Raw genomic sequence first — 20,618 nt, 5'->3', positions numbered from 1 at the left:
AGAATAAGGGCCAAATTGTCAAAATTGAGGTTCAAAAGTTTTAAGCCTGTGTCGAGAGATGGCAGTCTATGCAGTGTGATTACACATTTTACTTTGACAGTAACTCTCTATAATACTCAATTCTCTTTGCCTAAAATATTACATTACTTCTACAGGCTCTATAATTCAATTGTATTGGGGCATGGCACTCAAATAAATAAAAGAAAGTTATCAGATATATATTAACTATAATTCCACACAGCACAAATCAAACCGGGACCCAGAAGCCAAAGCGTTTGTCACACGTCATTAGACGACAGGGTTTTCGAGTGAACCATTTTATGATTATCCAATGTGTATTTTTCAGTGAATTGCTTTCCACAGATATCGCAACAGAACCGTTTTTCTCCTGTGTGCAGTTGCTTATGCCTGTTCAAGTGAGTTTTGCGGCCGAATGATTTATTACATATGTCACATGTAAAAGGTTTATCGCCGGTATGAATCTTTTCGTGTTTACTGACACTGGAAAAATCTTTGAATTTCTTGTCACATGTTCTGCAAGCGTACGGCGTTTCGCCGGTGTGAATTCTCGTATGTCTTTTAAGACTAGATTGCTCGTTGAACCGTTTTTTACATACTTTACAAGCATACGGTTTCTCACCGGTGTGTGTGCGCGCATGCGCACTAAAATTGCACTTTAGAGAAAATCCCTTACCGCACACTTCACAGAAGTAAGTTTTGTCCCCGTGTGTACGTTTATGAGTATGTAAAGCCGAACTCTGTGTAAAAGTTTTGTTGCATAAGTCACAGTTGTAAGGTTTGTCACCAGTGTGTATTCTCTTGTGTACAATTAAAGATGATTTCTGTGAAAACCGCTTCTCACAAACATCGCAGCCGTAGGGTTGGTCTCCGGTGTGAATACGCCTGTGGTCGATCAAGTGGTGTTTGTGTTTAAACTGTTTTTTGCAGAATTCGCAATTGAATGATTTTTCTTCGTTGTGAGTTTTCATGTGGCCGATTAAATACTTCTTCTTTGGGAAGTGTTTCCAGCAGGTTCCGCACTTGTAGAGTTGGTCGGTGCGGGTGGCGGCGTGTGGTTTGTCCTGCACAGTGCCGATGGCGGGCGGGCTCGGCTGGCTCGCAAGCTTCGCCGTCTCGCCGCGGACGAACTCTACTTTCGGCGCTATTTCTACTTTTATTACTTTCGGTTGTGTTAACGTTACTATTGGCTTCAAATCATTTATCTCTTCCCCCGAGTCTTCGTCTGTAACAAAATATTGAATTGTTCTTGAAAACTACACGTAAACAGCTAAAAATATTTCCATGAAAGTGATCGCTTGCTACATTATTAATTATGACTTTCACTGCGGTATGTGGTCACACTACCCCATGCCAAATGCCACAGCGAAGGATAGGAAATTTAAGCAAGTAAAACTAACAAGGAGCGAAATTTCTGAAGCAAAAATCCTTATGTCAAAGTGAGAAAACAATTTATTCTATCGACTATCGATAATTAACACACGACGTAGTTTTACTGTTTATTAAAAAATAAATTTTTAATACAGTTGCTCAAAAAGTGCCCGTTTTTTGGCTGTTTAGCGTGCGAGAAGTTGTATTTTACGAACTAGTGCGTAAAAAGTATATACGTTCCATTTTACGACTACTTACCGAGCTGTTTTCATATTAGTCTAGTTTACTAAGACAGAATAAAACTATAAACATACTATTAAGTGATTAATATTTAAAACGTTAATATTTCATATGTAATTGTTTACTTTTAGTCATACTAAACATAATTTATAAAATGGTTTATACTTTGAAAAATCGGTCATAATGAGTCGTGTAAACAGAACATGATTGGAACGAAACGCGTCTTCTACTGTCAAAGTAGAGGCGTCTACCATGTTTTAACTTAATGCACGTTCAAAAAACCTCAATATGTTACGCGATTTGTCATAATTATTTTACGTTATTTGCAATACGTCGGGGCATAAATGGATCGATTGAATTAAAATGTAGTTGTACATTAAACAATCGTCCCAAATCGTAAATGTTTATGTTTTTATGGCACCCAATGAAATAAATTATGTTAGATGAATAGCAAACTCGAAAATATGCACGCAAGTTTAAAAGCTTCAAAAATACGCCTTTGGATTGTCAAATAATCCGTCAATGTCCATGGGAAAATTGATAGTTCGGATTGTTTTATTTCGTTGTAAGTAAGTAGTAGGTAGTGTTTTTTCGCAACTATATTAAAAAACGTCGTTCGTCACACGTGCGAAGCCACTCATCCCGAGATTTGAGCGTGCCGCTCGTGGCAAAATGTCTCGGGACTCGTGTAATGACATACTTCTCGCACTTATAACGAAATGTACTATTATTAATAGGTTTATTAAAAAAATGTGAGTGTCTTTAGTAAAACGTCCCACTTTGTCGGTTACCATTAAGCCGAGGTTTACTTGTATCTTTATATGAATAAACTAGCAAAGCGGCTTTATAGCAATCGACAAAGTGGGACGTTTTCCCGTGCACACTCACAAATAAATGACTGAACTAGTCGATCACAACCTTCATACTTTACTTCCTAATGTTTAGTATTTTTTTGCCATGTGCCGTCACCGTCAGATACTTGACACTAACTTTTAGGTTCTTTTACACTTATTATTTCATTGATTGGATCATTTCATGGGCTGTCCCGTACAAACGCATTATATTTCGTGTGTGCGATTTTTTCAGTGTTTAAAGCAGACGATCATTATTTTGTGCATAATTCTGCACATTGTCTTGGATATAGATCCTCTTAGGGTGGTTTTAGTGGCATACGGATGATGCGGAATTGCGGACCGACCACGCGGAGCCATCCGCATTACACTAAAACGCTCCCCGAATTTGTTTGCAGAAAAACGCTCCCTGTTTTGCAGAAAATTCGCGTTTGTACGGAACCACTATTATGAGTGACTATTATTTATGATGTGTAATGTAACGTCCTGTCGAATTTAACAAAAAGCGGTAAACCAATTAGTTTCTGACTTATATTGATTAGCCTAACGTCCCGTCGAATTTACATTGTTTTTAGCATTTATGACGTTTGACATTATATTCACTAGGAAACCCTAGTACTATATACAAACATTCATTTCTTGGACATTACTAATGTAATTTTAGTTTTTTATTTTATTGCTTTATTATGACATATTATTGGTTTACTTTTTAATTTGATGATTATTATTGTTTGTATCAATTATTTTCTTATTATTATGTTGTGACGATCTTTTTGTGAATTGGTGCTATTTTTAAGTTAAAATAACATGTAATTTTCATCAAGAAATAAATATAATCTAATCTAATCTTTTAACGGGAATAATAAAACACACTGTGTTATAAAACACCCAATTAAAACATAATTATAAGTGATCGTAAAGTCTTGATTACGAAGAACGAAAGTAATATAAATAATAAGATTAATAAGCGTAAAATAAATGAGCGACCGAAGAACCGCAAGGCAACAGTAATTACACTCATAATTTGTTGTTTCTTAAGGTGATGTTACTTTTTATGTGATAGCTAGCTTTTGCCCGCGGCTTCACTCGCGTTAAATTCGAAAATTTCGAATGCTCCATACAAAATTTGGGATCTATATCAGAATCCCTAAAGTTTTTTGAACTATTTTTACATTGCCTAATATTTTTTGGCATAATGATCATTTGGCCTAATTTAAATGTCCTAATATTGTTTCGCCTAACACCGTTAAACCCACTTTTTTAGAAGCGATTCGGATTTGTGTGAGGTCACGGTTCTAACCTAACCTAAACCTACCTTTCTAACAGCGAATCGGTTCTGGGTAATGTCATTTTTGGGGCAAAATTTAAATTATGCCAAATGATCTTTAGGCCAAAAGAGCGTTAGGCATTTCATAAATCAATTGTTTAGTTTTAAAATTTATTGTTTGTTTTTTTTTTCATGTTCTTACATACTGTTTTTTTCTTTTATGTTATCTAAGTTTCGTGACGCATTGGTTTTACTGTAATGTCATGTAAACATGTTTTTACTAATAAATAAATAAATAAATAATTCGGCCAAATGAGTTAGGCCAAGTGATTTTCGAACAAACGTTATTAGGGATTCCGAGGGAGACCCAAAATTTGCAGCAAGTGTAAGGAGGAAGATATTGCAAACTCGAGTCTTTAAATCGCCCCGACAAGCCGTCGCGATGTAACTATACTCTCGTTTGTAATATTTAATTCACACCCTATGTTGTACTATGTATTATTCCTTGTTTATTCTTTTTTAACCCCCGAGGCAAAAACGACGGGGTATTATAAATTTGACGTGTCTGTCTGTCTGTTTGTCTGTCTGTCTATTTGTCTGTCTGTCTATGTGTGTGTGTGTGTGTCTGTGGCATCGTAGCTCCCGAACGGATGAACCGATTTAGATTTAATTTTTTTTTGTCTGAAAGCTGAGTTAGTCGGGAGTGTTCTTAGCCATGTTTCATGAAAATCTGTCTACTATGTCGCGATCGGGGTTTTTTTCAAAATTTTAATTTTGTGGTTTAGGTTAGTTTATGAATTCCTTAATATTAACACTAACAGACAGGCTATACATGTTGATTGCATAGGAGGGTAGTTAGTATTAGAGACTTATACAATAGGGTACTCGTATAACTTATTAGTTAAATAAGATTAATAATAATCAGTAGCTAATGGAACCCGTAAGCGAAAGCGCGAGCAAGGGAGCGCGGATATCATGTTTACTTCATTTTTTTTGTAAGTTATAATAATAAATAAATTAAAAAAAAAAACAATCTATTAATTTCCGCAAATACAATATTGCCGATTTTTAGAAGAATTTTAATGTTTTTAGACTTTACGAACACTAGTAAGGTACAGCGGTGTAAATCTCGACTGGGGGACAAATGTAACTGGTCAATTTTTTACATGTTTTACAATGTTTGCATTATTAAATAGAGTCCGAGTGTGTATATGGAAGGCGTGTTCAGTGGATACACGTAGAACTCAACATCATAATGTAATAATGAAAAAAATGGATCAGTTACAATGCCTCCCCCCCCAGTCGAGATTTACCCCGCTGTACGTTATACACAAAAAACAGACTTACGTTCCTGTTTTTTTATGGAGCTGATATCAGGGTTCTAACCAGTGAAGGGTTTTTTTTTGTTTGAAAGCTGAATTAGTCGGGAGTGTTCTTAGCTATGGTTCATGAAAATCGGTCCACTATGTTGGGGTTTTTTTTTAATTTTATTTTTTTACATTCATTTTCTGAACCTACTGCACCTTAAATGCATATTATGCTTCGCATTACACATTTGGTCAAAACGTCAAAACGCAGTCTAACACGCTATTAGATAATATAAAATCAATTCCCTTCAAAAAAAAAAACATTGTAGCGTTGTATTTAGCAATGTGTTGTAAGTCAGTTCAAACAATTTATTTTTATTTTATTTTATTTATTTATTTAATATGTTTACACGGCATTACAGCATAAACACCAATACACCGAATAAACTAACATTGACAAAAAATACAATTTACAAAAAAGTATTATAACGACACATAATTACTTAAAAATATCATACACCGACCGTGGAAGGCCTATCATCCATCGTCTCGCAATACCTCAGACACTCAAGAATCTCAAGATACACTGTCTTCCATCTCCATGCAAACAAATCGCAATCAGGTGCTGACGTCAGTAGCGCATTGAGAAGTGTCAAAGCTCGAGGAAGCGGTGAGTTTTTGCGTGACACTGTGCGCGCCGTCGGCACCGACCGCCAACAGCGGGCGCACACGCGGTCTCAGACTAATTCTGGGAATATCAGGCACATACAATCTGAGAACGCAGTTCACCAGATCTGGGCAGTCTGATTCATAATAGGCTAGTTTCCTATACTTAAAATAAAATATTTTATGCAGTGCACGAAATAAAGCACCACATAATTAGAAGAAAAATATGGACAGTAGTTATTTTTAAACATCGTTTAAACAACATTGACCGCGACGTCACTCGTCAGTATTTCATAGTAATTCCATATTAGCAGTATTAGCACATTGTTTTGAGAGTTCTTAAAAAGAGGCTAATTTGACTAGTAGGAATCTAGCCTATTATAACCATAAGAATTTTGAATGATTCACGGTTATTTTCATTAGACTTATATTGACCGGGATATAGACCGTGATTACCTTTTGTAATCACGGTCTATATCCCGGTCAATATAAGTCTATTATAACCATATAATATTAACACTAAATTCTCGCACATATTTTAAGGCTGCTTTCAAAAAAAACGTCAAAATAATGTAAAATTGATAGTTTTAGTCGGTGAAATACTACACTTTCCGTTATCCAATAGATTTATTTAATTCAAATTTAAGTTAGAGCATCTTATTATTTTGATTTTTATAAGACTGGATTTTTGAAAACCAAGTCACTAAATTAATTATGATTTTTTCTCTAAAGCACGTTTAGAAAAACTCACGTATAGAGCTGAATTGGTCGATCTTATTTGTAAAATTTGGACAATTTTGATTATTAAAACAAGTAAAATTATAAATCGTATACCCTGTACTACAAACTTCTCAGACTACATTTTTATTATAAGGTTTTAAAAAACGAGGCCAAGATGAAATCAATTTTTTTCAGAAATTACCTAAAATTAAGTGACAATTTCTTTGGAAATCTACATCACATCGAAATATTTTTTGTATTTAATGAATTTGCAACGTTTACGTTTAGTGATTATAAATTGCTATTATTTATTTTTGTCAATTTTTTGAAAACGACCCTTCACCGGTACAATTATTACCCAATCCTTCCTCCACGTTTGGACATTTTTGTAATTATTTTTTTGTTAACTAAGTAGAAAAAGTCCTATAATGTGATTTATATATATAAACTACTCGCAAAGCCCTTTAATTTGATACCACACACGGTATGATCAAGCGCTGGTACGCAGATGACCTTGTAGTGACGGTGAGGGGAAACTGCCAAAGTACTATATCGTACCTTATGCAGAGGGCTCTCAACACCATAAACGCCTGGTGTGGTGAAAATGAATTGTCCATCAATGCAAACAAGACAATTATAGTTCCATTCACGAACAAACAAAGGCTGGATAAATTAAAACCTTTGGTCATGAATGGTAAAACGATTCCGTTTTCTTCAGAAGTCAAGTATCTGGGGGTAACACTGGACCAGAAACTGACCTGGAACCAGCACCTGAACGGAACTCTACTGAAGGAAAAATCGGCCCTGGCAATATGCTGCCGTCTCGCAGGCAACAGATGGGGCCTTAAACCCAAAATTGCCTTATGGTTGTACACTGCTATAGTGAGACCAATAGTGTCCTACGCCTCTGTAGCATGGTACAAGAAGACGTTGCAGAAAGTGGCAGTGGCGAAGCTCAGCAGACTGCAAAGAGCTGCTTGTAGCATCGTTACTGGAGCAATGTCATCCTCTCCAACAGCGGCACTAGAGGCCCTGCTGAACCTGTCGCCACTCCACCTCTATCTGGAACTAGAAGAAAGATCCAGCATACTGAGAATAGTGGCTACAAAGAGAGGAGGGTGGATATCACAAACACTGAGACTATTTACTGAATCAGTGCTTGATATCCCTGTACTGGGGATGCCGACAGACACCATGCACCCCCAGTTCTGCCCACAGAAACTCTACTCTGTGGAAATCCCGGAAAGGGAGGACTGGTCAAACAGTCAAATATTATGGAAAGAAGGAAGCCTAAGGTGGTACACTGACGGCTCCAAATCCGGATCTGAAGTAGGCTGCGGAGTATACGGCGAAACGCCTAGAAGGGCTAAAAGCCTAAATCTAGGACGGTATTGCTCTATATTCCAGGTATACGCCATCTTAGAATGCGCGTCAATCAACCTGCAATGCAACTACGTCAACCATACTATTTACATCCACTCGGATAGCCAGGCGGCACTCTTAGCCCTAACTTCGGACGTCATAACGTCCAAGCTGGTTGAGAACTGCAGGCAACTATTAAACAACCTTGGATCCAAAAACAAGGTTGTCTTAAGATGGGTCCCAGGGCACGCAGGCATCGAAGGCAACGAGAAAGCCGACGAGCTTGCACGTACGGGGGCAAAGGGTAAGCACCATGGCCCAGAGCCTTTCTGTGGTACCCCAAAAAGCCTTACGAAACTAACCCTAAAGACCTACTGTCAATACAAAACTATTCAGCTCTGGAGGAACACGCCAGGCATGAACCATTCCAAGGCTCTCATCAGAGCCTACAGCAAAAAGGCATCCTCAAATGCCTTGGCGCTGTCAAGGAACCAACTTCGCAACCTAGTGAGGGTGCTGACAGGGCATTGCCACCTGAACAAGCACATGCACACTATCGGGAAACGTGCAAACGGGCGGTGCAGATTCTGTCTAGAGTCTGATGAAACGCCCCTGCACATCCTGGCAGAGTGCCCCTCTCTAATGCGCACACGTAACATGATTCTGGGCAGCTACCAATTTCACCCAGAGGATGTGAGGTATCTCGATCTCAAAAAGATACTACAAGTCTTTGAATTTGTAGGACTTGATCGAGAGTTGTAGTAGGTGGCGATCACAATAGATCAGAAATGGTCGCAGTGATACATAAGGCGCCCTGAAGCCTTACAAAGCCCCTAACCTAGAAGAAGAAGAAGAAGATGATCAAGCGCTCGGTTGCGATTTCAATGGTTTTCACACGAAAGCCCTCTTAATAAAAAAGAATTCGCGACCACGGCTTGTGCAATCTGACCGAAACGTTGGAAAAAAGGTAAAAAATGTTATCTTCGTAGAGAACAAATCAAATTATTTTATTAAATATTTTTTGATTTGTTTTTCTTTAATAGTAACACTACTATATATAACTATATATATATATATATATTTCAGTTTATAAATGTTATCAATCGCGTTCGACCATTGTGTGAATTTTAAAATATCAAGATAGTTATTGAAAACAGGCCATATTTTCACAACTGCCTGCCTGCTTAATAATGAATGCGCCAGCAGGCAAGCCAAGTTCTACAGAAGAGAACTGTGGCATCATGTCAGTGTTACACGATTTATTGTTTATCTTAATGTTAGTATGGCTCATGTCATCTTCCTTGTGTTATCCCGGCATTCTGAACGGCTCACGGGAGCCTGGGGTCCACTGTGACAACTAATGCCAAGATTCGGCGTAGGCACTAGTTGTACGAAAGCAACTGCCATCTGACCTTCCAATTCCAACCCAAAGGGTATCTAGTCCTTATTGCAATTGGGCCGGTTTCTTTACGATGCTTTCCTGTTAGTATGGCTCATAACCATATATTTAGAATTATTAAACTAGATTGTGTAGTTAGGTCAAAAAGTGTGTCCACATGAGAGGTCATTGTTTGGGCTGGTGTCCCTCTCGCACTTACTGACAATGTCAACATTATTCAGTGACGTCATCACTGTCATACATTGGGGATACCAGTTAATTTTCAAAGTCACTACTAAATCTACTAATACCCAATTAAAGGTATTTTTTAATTATACAAATCTTTGATTTATGGGCATTAAAATAATTACATTATAATTATTTTCTAATTCTTTAAAATATATCGTAACCCTGCTTTGAATATAACACTAAAATAAAATAAGAAGTTTTAAAGTCAGGTAATATACAGATAAAAATACTACTACTATGGTAACCTCATTAACACTGGTCACACGTGCGAGAGGGACACCAGCCTAAACAATGCCCTCTCATGTGGACCGTTTTCGCTAGTCTGATACGATCAACTTTCTCTCTCGGTGATAAGGTTCAATTTAGTATGGCAAAAAATGTGATTGAGCTGTCCCCTGTAAAGGTCTTTGCTCATAACAATTAAAATTCAAAGAACAATACATACCTTTAAGTCCGAACTGTCCGAAGCATGCATTTTACATACATACAATCATGCCTGTATCCCATAAAGGGGTAGGCAGAGCACATGAAACTACTAAAGCTTCAGTGCCACTCTTGGCAAATAAGGGGTTGAAAGAAAACGAAACTGTGGCATTGCAGTGACAGGTTGCCAGCCTCTCACCTACGCCACAATTTAACCCATATCCCATAGTCGCCTTCTACGACACCCACGGGAAGAAGGGGGTGGTGGCATGCATTTTATACTTCTAAAATGATTAATTATTAAATAAGACAATACAAAAACTTACGTTCGAAGTCATCCGTCACGTGGTCGTCTGATATTTCTTGTTTTATCTTAGATTCGTCTGAAACAAAATTAAACTCAGTTGAAAAATACGTTTATATATTATATTTAAAAAATCCGTCGAAAATTAGCTAAATACGCGCGGCTGGTTTGAGCTGGAGCGAGGCCACGAGGGTCGCTGAAGATAGGAAGGCGTGCCGCTAGCTTGTGAAGGCCCTTTGCACCTCTGGGGTGCCTTATTAGGACTACAACAACTTATTATATTGAAAATGAAAATTTATTGGTAACATTTGGTTACATGTCAATGGGTAGGTAAAATTTAAATTATTTAAAATATCAATAGTATTAGGCATATAAAATAACACGCTATATACCCAGTAAATAACACGATTTTAACTTAATGTCATGCTTACTAGTAGGTACATACAAGTTCTTTTTTAATTGACACTGATACTATATCAAGTTCATAATATTGAGATTACTAAAACTAGCGCCTCGACCCGGCTTCGCACGGAGGGTAGTCCCCGCTAGCTAATTAGCTATAGCTGGGTTTGCTTAAAGGATAGACACGACCATCGCGGCCTTTTGTGTAGACCTATGAGAGACAATTCCGCGCATCGACCGCCTTTGGCATGGAGTTCATTCTCTGAACGGCAAAGTGGGTGTTGTAACTTGTAAGGGGAAGTTTCCCCCCTACTTGCAAGGAGAGAGTACAGGACAAGAACAGGGTGCGTAGCCGAATGGCACAAACGTTCAGGAAACGCTCATGAAACGAAACGCTCGTAGATATCTATCTCTATCTCTCGTGCGTATTGGCGCTTATGCTGGTACAGTCAACGTCAAAAGTAAGTGATCAAAATCAACGTTTCAAAACATCTTCTAGTATGACGTGCCAGATGTAACAAGTTATACCAACGTGTCAGTTTAAAATGATGTTTTAATTAGTCAAAAGAAAATGATCATAACAACACCGAGACACAGAAACGAAGTGACAAGTCAATATTTCAAATCGATATAATGATACACAATTCAGGAACAAATATCTGTGTTTATCACACAAATAAATGCCCTTACCGGGATCCGAACCCAGGACCGTGTCTTAGTGAACCTGCCCAGTAGCCCAGTACTGACTACGCCAGACCGGTCGTCATTTGATATTTGCCACTTGTTATTCAATATATTATTCCTCTTTATTCATTTTAATTCTTAGGCTAGGTTTTATAATATGATTATAAAAGTAAAATACAAAACCACATACAAAAAAATACAAAATATATAAACACATTATAAAAAACCTAACCTAGGGTGCCGCCAGCAGCGGGGCAGGGCCCAAGCTGCCGGTGGTTAGGGCTGCAGAGAAAGGAACCGTCGGACTATCCGCGCCGTGTCCAAGATCACCGCCTTCTGCATCTGGCCCTTGATCCAGCCACCTAGCGAGAGTCTCTTAAGATGTTGGTCGAGACTCTTCGCTATGAGACCGTTTGCTGAAACGACTATCGGAACAATGATCGTTGATTCAACATCCCACATGGCGGTTATCTCGTGAGCCAAGTCTAGGTACTTACTGGACTTGTCCTTCTCGGCTTTCACGAGATTCTCATCATGGGGGATGGTGATGTCAACGAGCACTGCCCGGCGTTGCAGTCGATCTATTATCACAATGTCAGGCTTATTGGCTACAATAGTCCTGTCAGTGATAATAGATCGATCCCAATAGAGCGTGGCACGACCATTTTCGAGAACCGGCGCAGGTAAGTACTTGTAGTACGGTACTTCGCGGTCAACAAGGCCGTTAGCAAGATGAGAACAACCGGAAATGATATGCTTGAGTGACTCTCCGGGACGGCGGCATGCCCGACAAATGTCGACCGTACCGTCCTTCAGGATATATTTCCGGTAGTTGTTCGTCATCATAACTTCGTCCGCAATTGCACAGGCAAAACCCTCGGTTTCTCCGAAGAGGTCCCCGAATCGTAACCAGTTCACCGATGCGAGCAGATCTACATCGGGTCCCGTGAGGGCCTTGTAGAACCGCCCGTGTAGCTGCTTGCTCTCCCATACCGCCTTGCGGTCCGCAGTACTTAGTACCACAGGTTTGCGCCAGTTCTGTTTCGCCAAGGAGAGCGGCGTGAGGTTTCCGTCCACTGCCACCACATCACGATGCATCCCGCACTCGTTGTTAAGGAAGTAATTCCTGAGGTTGTACACCTCACGGTTGTGGAGATCTTTGGCGTTTAGGAAGCCTCGACCTCCGCACTTCCGTGGGATGTACAATCTCATAACAGACGAGCGTGGGTGTAACATACGGTGTGTGGTAAGCAGTGAGCGGACCCTCCGATCCAGGGCGTCCAGCTCAGTCTGGGTCCACCGTAGTATGCCAAAGGAGTATGTGAGTAGAGGCATTACCCAGGCGTTAAAGGCACGCACTTTGTTGCCTCCTGACAAAAGACTGTTAAGGACTTTTGTGAGCCGACTGAAAAAGCGCTCCTTCACCGACCGTCTAATGCCAACATCCTCAATACCCAACGACTGTGACATACCAAGGTACTTATAGGTTTCTGATTCAGAGATAGATCTGAACGACATCGTCTCAGAAAGTTGTAAATTTTCTGAATTTACAACCTCCCCCCGCTGTACATGCATAACCGCACAATTATCGACACCAAACTAGTAAACTAGTTTATTATTATTATATATTCAGTGAATGAAAAAAAGCTTGTAAAAAACATTGACATTCAATAAGGCCTAACCCAGTATACCTTTTGGATAGCTTTCATTGTAACTAGTGCACACTCCAATTATTTAGTTCAGAAATATAACATTTTTTTTTCTTTAAACTTCTTAATTGTTAAGAGGCACTGAAACTTGAGCAGTTTCATGTGTTCTGCCTACACTGTTTGGGGACACAGGTGTGAGTTTATATACACGGTTGTAACATGAGGAAACCGTTAAATTTTAACTACGCATTTCTAAGAGCAAAATAAATATGAAATGTTATATGATGTCAAGCAAATTTCACGAAAAAAAATTTTTTGTGTAATTTTTTTTGAACTTTTCTTGGATGTATTTTCACATAAAAAGTAAATGTTAATCGACAAACTGGCACTTAGAATTAAAATATACAATTTTTTTCTAAAAAAGTACCTTTTTCCAATGATCACTAGTTACTTTTTGATATATATCAAATATCAACGAGGATAAGATTATGTCCGATAACGGCATCATCGCCATCAAACCAGCGTTTTATTCTGAGAAATAATAAGTATTTTTTTAAATAGCTCTGAAAGTAGACGAAATCCAGAAAAGTTTATATGACATTTTACTCTTCTAATATGATGAGGAATAAAATAAATAAAAAAGCCTTTTATTCTAATTGCACTATTACATTTTTTTTCTACATTATTTTTTTATTTAATTATGCTGGTGCATTAGACCCTTTTTGGGTGAAGGCCTCCTCCATCGATTTCCACATGTCCCTATCTTTGGCAGTTTGGATCCAGTTTGGGCCAACTGATTTTATAATATCTTCGTCCCATCTTGTGTATGATGAGGAATACACACTTAAAATTATATCTATCAAATCAGCTTTGAATCTCACCTTTGATTATATAGTCCCCCCATATCCGCTGCAATTCCTCCTGATTGTGCAGCACTTGCAGCTTGAAGTCGCTGGCATCTCGCAGCCGGCCCACACACACCTCACAGATACCAGCATCCTTCTTGCTGTCCGTTACCTGTCAATGTATATGTATTCATTATTTTATAAGCAAGCAGGCAGTTGTGTAAATTTATATTACTTGTCGGGGTGGTCTAACAGTAAGCATGTCAGCTGCGATAGCTGGAGACCCAGGTTTGTTTCCCGACTTCGCCACAAGTGGGGTTGATCGTTTTTTCTTTAGTGTATGGTGTCTATTTCAGTTCATCTTTTTATGTCTTATGGTATTAGGTTCAAGGTTGTATGTCTCCGTATTTTCAAAAGCCAATTTTGTAAGGCACTAGAAATAAATGACTTCTGAAAAATTAAGTCGGCACTTTTTATTGTATAGTCGAGTTCATAAATATGTGTAATTTTTTAAAAAAAAAAGGACAGCTAATAATTTTAAATCTAGTGACCACACCACTCTTTTTCGATTCTTTTAGTAGAATCTAAAACGCTAGTAGTGGAGATATTACTGAACAAAGTTCACGAAATCGAATGGTCGAAATTCACAAAACGGACCCCAGATAAACGATTGCAAATTGATTAAACAATATATTACTTGTATATCGAAGCATTCCGCTAGCATGACCGAATATATCTCAGTTTTGTCCAAGTGCAGATAAGGCATATTCATATCTCTCTCCGGCGACCGTCGCAAGCAACAGCGGCAGGACTGCAACACCTCCATTACGTTATTCATATTTATTGCATTAAAATTTTCAGAATAACATAGAAATGTATGAAGTTGTTATATAAAAGAAGTAAAGTAACCAAATCAATAAACAATCCTGAAGATAGGTTATGATAGTTTGACATTGACACTTTTTTTTTTGTGTAGTGCTTACGAGAATTGATTCATACCGGTTTTTATGGCCAAGTTTAAGTGCTAAGATTGGCTTTTGCCAGACCACTTTGCCAATGTCAACATTGTCAAGTGAATCAGTTGAACAGGGGTAATTCCAGGAGTACACCTAAAAATTCAGCCCCAGTTTTTGGATTTAAAGAAATAGAATCGTCCCACGATAAGTTTGCAACGATTTTCACACCCTCGCCAGTGCAGATGTTATTTTAAATTATAAACTTTGATGAAATTATGACGTTTACTTAACCCTTGCAGAGGCGGGGCTATTAAAATCTATGCAGACTTATCGTGGGACGATTCTAAATTCCATACTTGATGCCATAGATTTTGATTGGTGACTTGGCACTTGGCATTGAATTGACGATAACCGGTAATCAAATCAACAGTGGGGCGGTACTATCTATTGTTTGTAAAAAAAATCAAGTGTCAATGTGTCATGGTATGTCAGCTGTTTCGCTCTTATCTTATCTTTATCTCGTTTTGTCCGCTGATTTTTACTTGTGTTCTTTGCTACATTTCTAAATTACGGCTTAGATATGACTTCAGTTCAGTTCGGATCTCGTGTAGGATACGTATTCAATCGTGTTGTTTTTCGAACCATGCGGTCATAAGTCTGTCTTGTTTTAAGCCAACGTTTAGTTAGGACTACTGGGTTTACAATGGAAGCTAACGGATCGTGTTGCTGCTGCTTGCTGCGTCCGCCGGTCAGGGGCATGAGTACGCCGTACGTGCGCCTTGGAGTTACGGAGATATATTCGGAAATGCTCGCGGATTGCTTTGATATACGAGTTAGTAAAATCCTTCTTTAAACCATCAATATTATGACATTTATGACGCTGGTGGAGAGGTTGAAATAAAATGATCAGTGTGACACACGAAAAGAAAATCACCACGTGCCTTTTAATTTAAAGCCCTTTGTGATCTTCAGATAACATTTTCAGTTTCTTTTTGGTAAAAGTTAAATGATAGTGTATGATAAATTGATGGTAAAAATACTCTGTAATTTTCAGGCAATAATTGGCAACAACGAGAGTGGCATCTGCACTGCATGTGTAGACCGTCTGTTGGATGCAAGTGACTTCAAAAAACAAGTGCAGTGCAGCCAGGCAAAACTGCAGGAGCGCGCTGATGCTCTACTGGATATAAAAGGTATAATACCACTGGTAACAACTGATGCCCACAAATTCAGCCTCTTTGATAGTAAATATTACATGAAGCAGTTTGGTTTGTGTGAGTTCGACATCCTTATGCCATGTGGCAATAGGCTAGTTTCCTATACTCAAAATAAAATATTTTATACAGAACATGAAATAAAGCACCACATTATTAGAAGAAAAATATGGACAGTAGTTATGTTTAAACATGATTTCTATTTAATAAGTCAAAGAGAAAGATATAAAGTAAATGAATTGACCGTGACGTCACTCCTCAGTATTTCATAGTAATTCCATATTAGCAAATCGTTTTGACAGTTCTTCAAAAGAAGCTGATTTGACTAGTAGGAAACTAGCCTGTTTCCTCAAACTGGCATTTTAGTCCCTCTAGAGTTATAAAATTAACACATGTAGTGAATTGTAGTGTGCAACTTTTCAAACCAACAATATTCACATTGTTTTCCTAATAAGTAAAAAAAATAGGACCCCTTGTATGCCGTGATGAATTTTTCATATGGTTTCCTCGTATGCGGATCCGTGTTCCAGCATATTAGAAGTTAATTAAGCTCCAATATTGGTTGAACAACTAAATTTATTGTACTCTATAGTTAGTTATAATAATAATAAAAATTAAAAAATTAAAAAGCCTTTTATTTCTTACTATTTGGTACTTAACATTAATTATAATCATACCCCGTAATCGAACCCGCAAATCTGTAGCAAATTTACGTCAGGGTTGTCACTATGTAGTACAAATAAATTAAATTAAATTGGAACGAATTTAGTTTTGAAATATTACGATGATTATCTATTGCCGAATGAAGATCAATGTTGTATTTTTTGGAAAATGTAAGTATTAAATGAAATACCTACCTACAGTAAATTTTGTTATGTTACCTGTAATCTAATCCTGGGTTATCTTTTAAAAGAATGTGAAGAGTAACCATTTTTCTTTTCTTGGTGGCTTCTATTAACTAAAATAGGTAAATGTTTGACGACGTTGTCTTTCTTTGATTTTATATTTCCTGCACATTCAATATACCAATATTCTCAAGTAATAAAGATTTCAGGTTAATATTTGATCGTGGTCAAACGTCTACCTATTCATACTACAAAAAAACAGAAAATATGTAATTTTATGAACAAAATGGCAGACACATTAAAACGCGTTTAACATTGAAGACATTGACATATTACTTATTTTCTGATACAAAATTAAAGTTTAGATACCTAAACGAGTATATCTAAAATTTATCATTACTTATCATTAAATTGTAATTTAATAATACGTGCAACAAGTAATGTAGGTAAACTTATTCATCGTAATCGCCAACCTTACCCTAATGCCAAACTTTCAAATGCTACGGTTTTGCTACATCCGTTACGAGGTATGATTATAATACAAAGTTTAATAAGTTATTTTGTAAGAACCCTTCCTGTGAAAGTGAAGGCCTCCTCCAGTGATGACCACTGTTCTCGGTCCCTTGCAGCCACCATCCATTTTTAGTTATTTAGTTATGTACTCAATATTGCTGGTGAGAAAATGCATGTGTGTTATTTTCGGTTTCCAATCCCTGGTGCAGCTTAATACTGATAGATGTGATTCCATCCTTATCCTCGTAAAGCCCAATGTACATTACAATGTACATAGTTGCTTCACTTTAATTTGAACCTTTAAAGAACTGAATAAAGAAGAATTTCCATTGTTACATTGATTTTTGAAACAAACTAAAATCTCATCAATTTATTTGTAGAATAAGGTTCAAATTCAAAATGGGAAAACTAACTATGGTGCGTCATACAAGGTTATAGGAATGGTTGTTGTCCAGGTTTAACTAAAAGTAAAGTTATACTTACTCTAAATTTTAATTACAGGTGAAGAAATAAAATTGGAGATAACAGAAGGTAACGACATCAGTGGTGGACTGATATTATGTAAGTATTTCTTGTAACGTTTAACGTTATGTATGTATTTTTTGTAACGTTTTCAATTTTATTCTTTTTTAACTGTAAGTAGTCCATTTTTCTTGTATATGTGTTTTGCATTTCTTCTGTCTGTTGCCCTCCGTGAATCTTTCTCACTTGATGGTCTCATCGGAAGATCAGCGCTGGAAGTCACCAGCAACACGCTGAGATGAGGCCATTTCGTGGCACTTCATTACTTTCTGTCTTGTTGTTATTATGTGTTCTTTGTCTTGTCTGTGTTCACGAATAAATGTTTATTCTATTCTATTCTATATTTTAGAATACAAGCTATCAAGTATTTTTTTATATGCACATACAATTGCTAATAGAGAAAGAATGTTTCTACCCACGATTTAAGTCACCCTGTACTGTTGATGCTGTTTCTTATTTTATGGCGTTGTTTTAGATGAGCCGCCCAAGTTGGAGGTGGAAGATGACGCGAACGATTATGATACGCTTTTTACATGTAAGTACTAGCTTTTGCCCGCGGCTTTGCTCGCGTTAGAAAGAGACAAAAGTAGCCTATGTCACTCTCCATTCCTTCAACTATCTTCACTTAAGAAATCACGTCAATTAGTCGCTCCGTTTTGCCGTGAAAGACGGACAAACAAACAGACACACACTTTCCCGTTTATAATATTAGTGTGGATGACACTGAGAGAAGACACTGAGCTTGTTACAAGTAGTTATGAATATGTCAAAAAGCAAACCTTTGTTTATAATTACATATTTAATGATGCCCTCATAATTTGTTTAAAATTCCTAAAAGGTGTAGACGGAGCACAAGTTTTAGTTCCATTCTTAGCAAATAAGGGGTAAAAAGAGAATTGAATTGCAGTCACAGTTTGCACGTGACAGGTTGGTAACTGCCCACACGACAAATTAAGTCACTTATATATCCCACAGTCGATTTCTACGACACCCTGCTGAAACTGCCACCACACGGGAGCCACGTCGATCGTCAATCAAAAATTCATATCAAAATAATCTAGCCTATAGGAATTAATCGATAATTATATTTTTTATAATGTGGAATAACACGTGTTTTTGATAAATTTCAGACGACGATAACAAAAATTGTGCGCCGTATGAGCCGGAGCCGCCTTTAAGCGCAGAAATGGCGTGGACAAGTTATTCCGACAGCTTCGAGCCTTCTAGCTACGACGGCGCGAGCGCGGACCAGGAAACAACTAGCCGTCGACCTATTCTCATAACACGTGCTAACCAGTCACACGCTAATTCAAGAAAAAAAACACATACAAAGGAAAATACTTCTAGAGTCTGTAAAAAACAGGTGACGCGCGACGCACACCAATACGAGAAAGAAAATGAGACGATATATCCTCTACGTAGCAAAGTCAAGTTCGAACATAAACCCAAACCGAATAATGATTATACTAATATCTACGCAACGGGACCATACACTTGTAATATCTGTTACGTCGTAATGACCACCAGACGTTCTATGGCATGCCATATGGCAATTCACACCGAACCTAAATCTGAAATATGCGAAAACAATACGTGGGACTGTGACAAGTGTGATAAGATATTTTCTACAAAAAATGCCATGAATAGCCATATGAGAAATGTACACTCGAAAAAGACATTCAGATGCGACGTGTGCTCGAAATTATTTAATAGTCTTCGGCAGATGACTAAACATAAAGTAATACATACTGAACGGGAAAGGAATTATTGTTGTGACCAATGTGGACAACGATTTTTAACAAATACAGTTCTCGCTTGTCACAAACAGTGTCACACGGGTGACAAACCGTTCACTTGCGATATTTGTCAAAAGAAATTCCGGAATAAATATAGCATGAAAGAGCATGTCTATACACACATGGGATTTATGCGTTACACATGCAATAAATGTGGGAAAAAATTCACTACTTCGTCGGGTTGCAGAAAGCATGATTTATCTCATCATAAGAACACTATCACAGAGAGGGCGTTTTCGTGTGAAATATGCAATAAGCAATTTATGCATAATCACCATTTAAAGAGACATAAGCTATTGCACACGGGCGAGAAACCATACGAATGTGAAACATGCGGGAAGCAGTTTTCTGTTAAATTTAATTTAGACACGCACATGCAAACTCACGTCAAAGGGACTTACTCCTGTGATGTTTGTTCTAAAACATATGCGACCAAAGAGAGTTTGAGGCAACACAAAAGAGTTCATTCCAGAGACAAAGTTAAAAAAAGTGAATAACAGATGATATTTTTTTGTAAATGTTCATGATGTAAACAATTTCATAAACTTAATCTTTATTATAAGGTATCTATAATAAACACTTTTAAACGGATTTATTCGCTTTTTTTTTAAGTAATTTCAGTAGAAAGGTGGGCCAAAATGGTTACCGAGTGGGACCCACGGACTACCATAGATGGTGTAGGTAGGGGTTCAGGCACACCAAAAAGGAGATGATGCGACGACCTGGAAAAAATTTATCCTAACTGGTGGGGAAATGCGAGTGATAGGGTCGAGTGGAGGAAGAGAGGGGAGGCCTTTGCCCAGCAGTGGGACACTAACGCAGGCTAGAAAAAAAAATCAGTAGAGGTTGATAATAATTGTTTGTAAGTAAAAAAAAAATTTCGCACTACTTACGTCTGTATTGGTTTGTATGAGATAATAATAAGATTTAAATGAAAATTCTCGTCTACATCTTTGATTCACTTGGAAATGTCATTAAACGACTTAAGGTACAGCCGGGCAAATCTTGACTAGGGGGCAATTCCATTATTACACTA

The 20,618-nt window shown here is 37.7% G+C and overlaps 2 protein-coding genes across 2 annotated transcripts; one reads left to right on the top strand and one right to left on the bottom strand.

Annotated features, from left to right (window-relative positions):
• Positions 1 to 216: 216 nt before the first annotated feature.
• LOC125239746 (zinc finger protein 501-like) lies at positions 217 to 14,640 on the bottom strand. Its single transcript, XM_048147404.1, has 4 exons — positions 14,434 to 14,640; positions 13,773 to 13,908; positions 10,179 to 10,235; positions 217 to 1,243 (listed from the first exon to the last, which is right to left on the bottom strand). Exons 1-4 carry the CDS (start codon positions 14,572 to 14,574, stop codon positions 279 to 281), a joined length of 1,299 nt encoding a protein of 432 aa, XP_048003361.1. The 5' UTR covers positions 14,575 to 14,640; the 3' UTR covers positions 217 to 278.
• Positions 14,641 to 15,204: 564 nt separating this feature from the next.
• On the top strand, positions 15,205 to 20,173 carry LOC125239743 (zinc finger protein 732-like). Its single transcript, XM_048147399.1, has 5 exons — positions 15,205 to 15,524; positions 15,747 to 15,885; positions 17,766 to 17,825; positions 18,262 to 18,321; positions 18,917 to 20,173. Exons 1-5 carry the CDS (start codon positions 15,396 to 15,398, stop codon positions 20,077 to 20,079), a joined length of 1,551 nt encoding a protein of 516 aa, XP_048003356.1. The 5' UTR covers positions 15,205 to 15,395; the 3' UTR covers positions 20,080 to 20,173.
• Positions 20,174 to 20,618: the final 445 nt, after the last annotated feature.

The sequence above is a fragment of the Leguminivora glycinivorella genome, chromosome 26, assembly GCF_023078275.1.
Source record: "Leguminivora glycinivorella isolate SPB_JAAS2020 chromosome 26, LegGlyc_1.1, whole genome shotgun sequence".
Lineage (NCBI taxonomy): Eukaryota > Metazoa > Arthropoda > Insecta > Lepidoptera > Tortricidae > Leguminivora > Leguminivora glycinivorella.
The sequence above is the reverse complement of the archived record's forward strand: the minus strand, read 5'-3'. Positions and strand labels throughout refer to the sequence as shown.

What these genes read in the sequence shown, in the direction of transcription:
- LOC125239746 (XM_048147404.1), bottom strand. Translation starts at nt 14,574, where the DNA reads ATGAATAACGTAATGGAGGTGTTGCAGTCCTGCCGCTGTTGCTTGCGA. An exon ending in GGGGGACTATATAATCAAAG is followed by an intron (nt 10,236 to 13,772) that starts GTGAGATTCAAA and finishes ATTTTGTTTCAG; the next exon opens with ACGAATCTAAGATAAAACAA. An exon ending in CGTGACGGATGACTTCGAAC is followed by an intron (nt 1,244 to 10,178) that starts GTAAGTTTTTGT and finishes ATTTTGTTACAG; the next exon opens with ACGAAGACTCGGGGGAAGAG.
- LOC125239743 (XM_048147399.1), top strand. Translation starts at nt 15,396, where the DNA reads ATGGAAGCTAACGGATCGTGTTGCTGCTGCTTGCTGCGTCCGCCGGTC. An exon ending in TGCTCTACTGGATATAAAAG is followed by an intron (nt 15,886 to 17,765) that starts GTATAATACCAC and finishes TTTTAATTACAG; the next exon opens with GTGAAGAAATAAAATTGGAG. An exon ending in CAGTGGTGGACTGATATTAT is followed by an intron (nt 17,826 to 18,261) that starts GTAAGTATTTCT and finishes GCGTTGTTTTAG; the next exon opens with ATGAGCCGCCCAAGTTGGAG.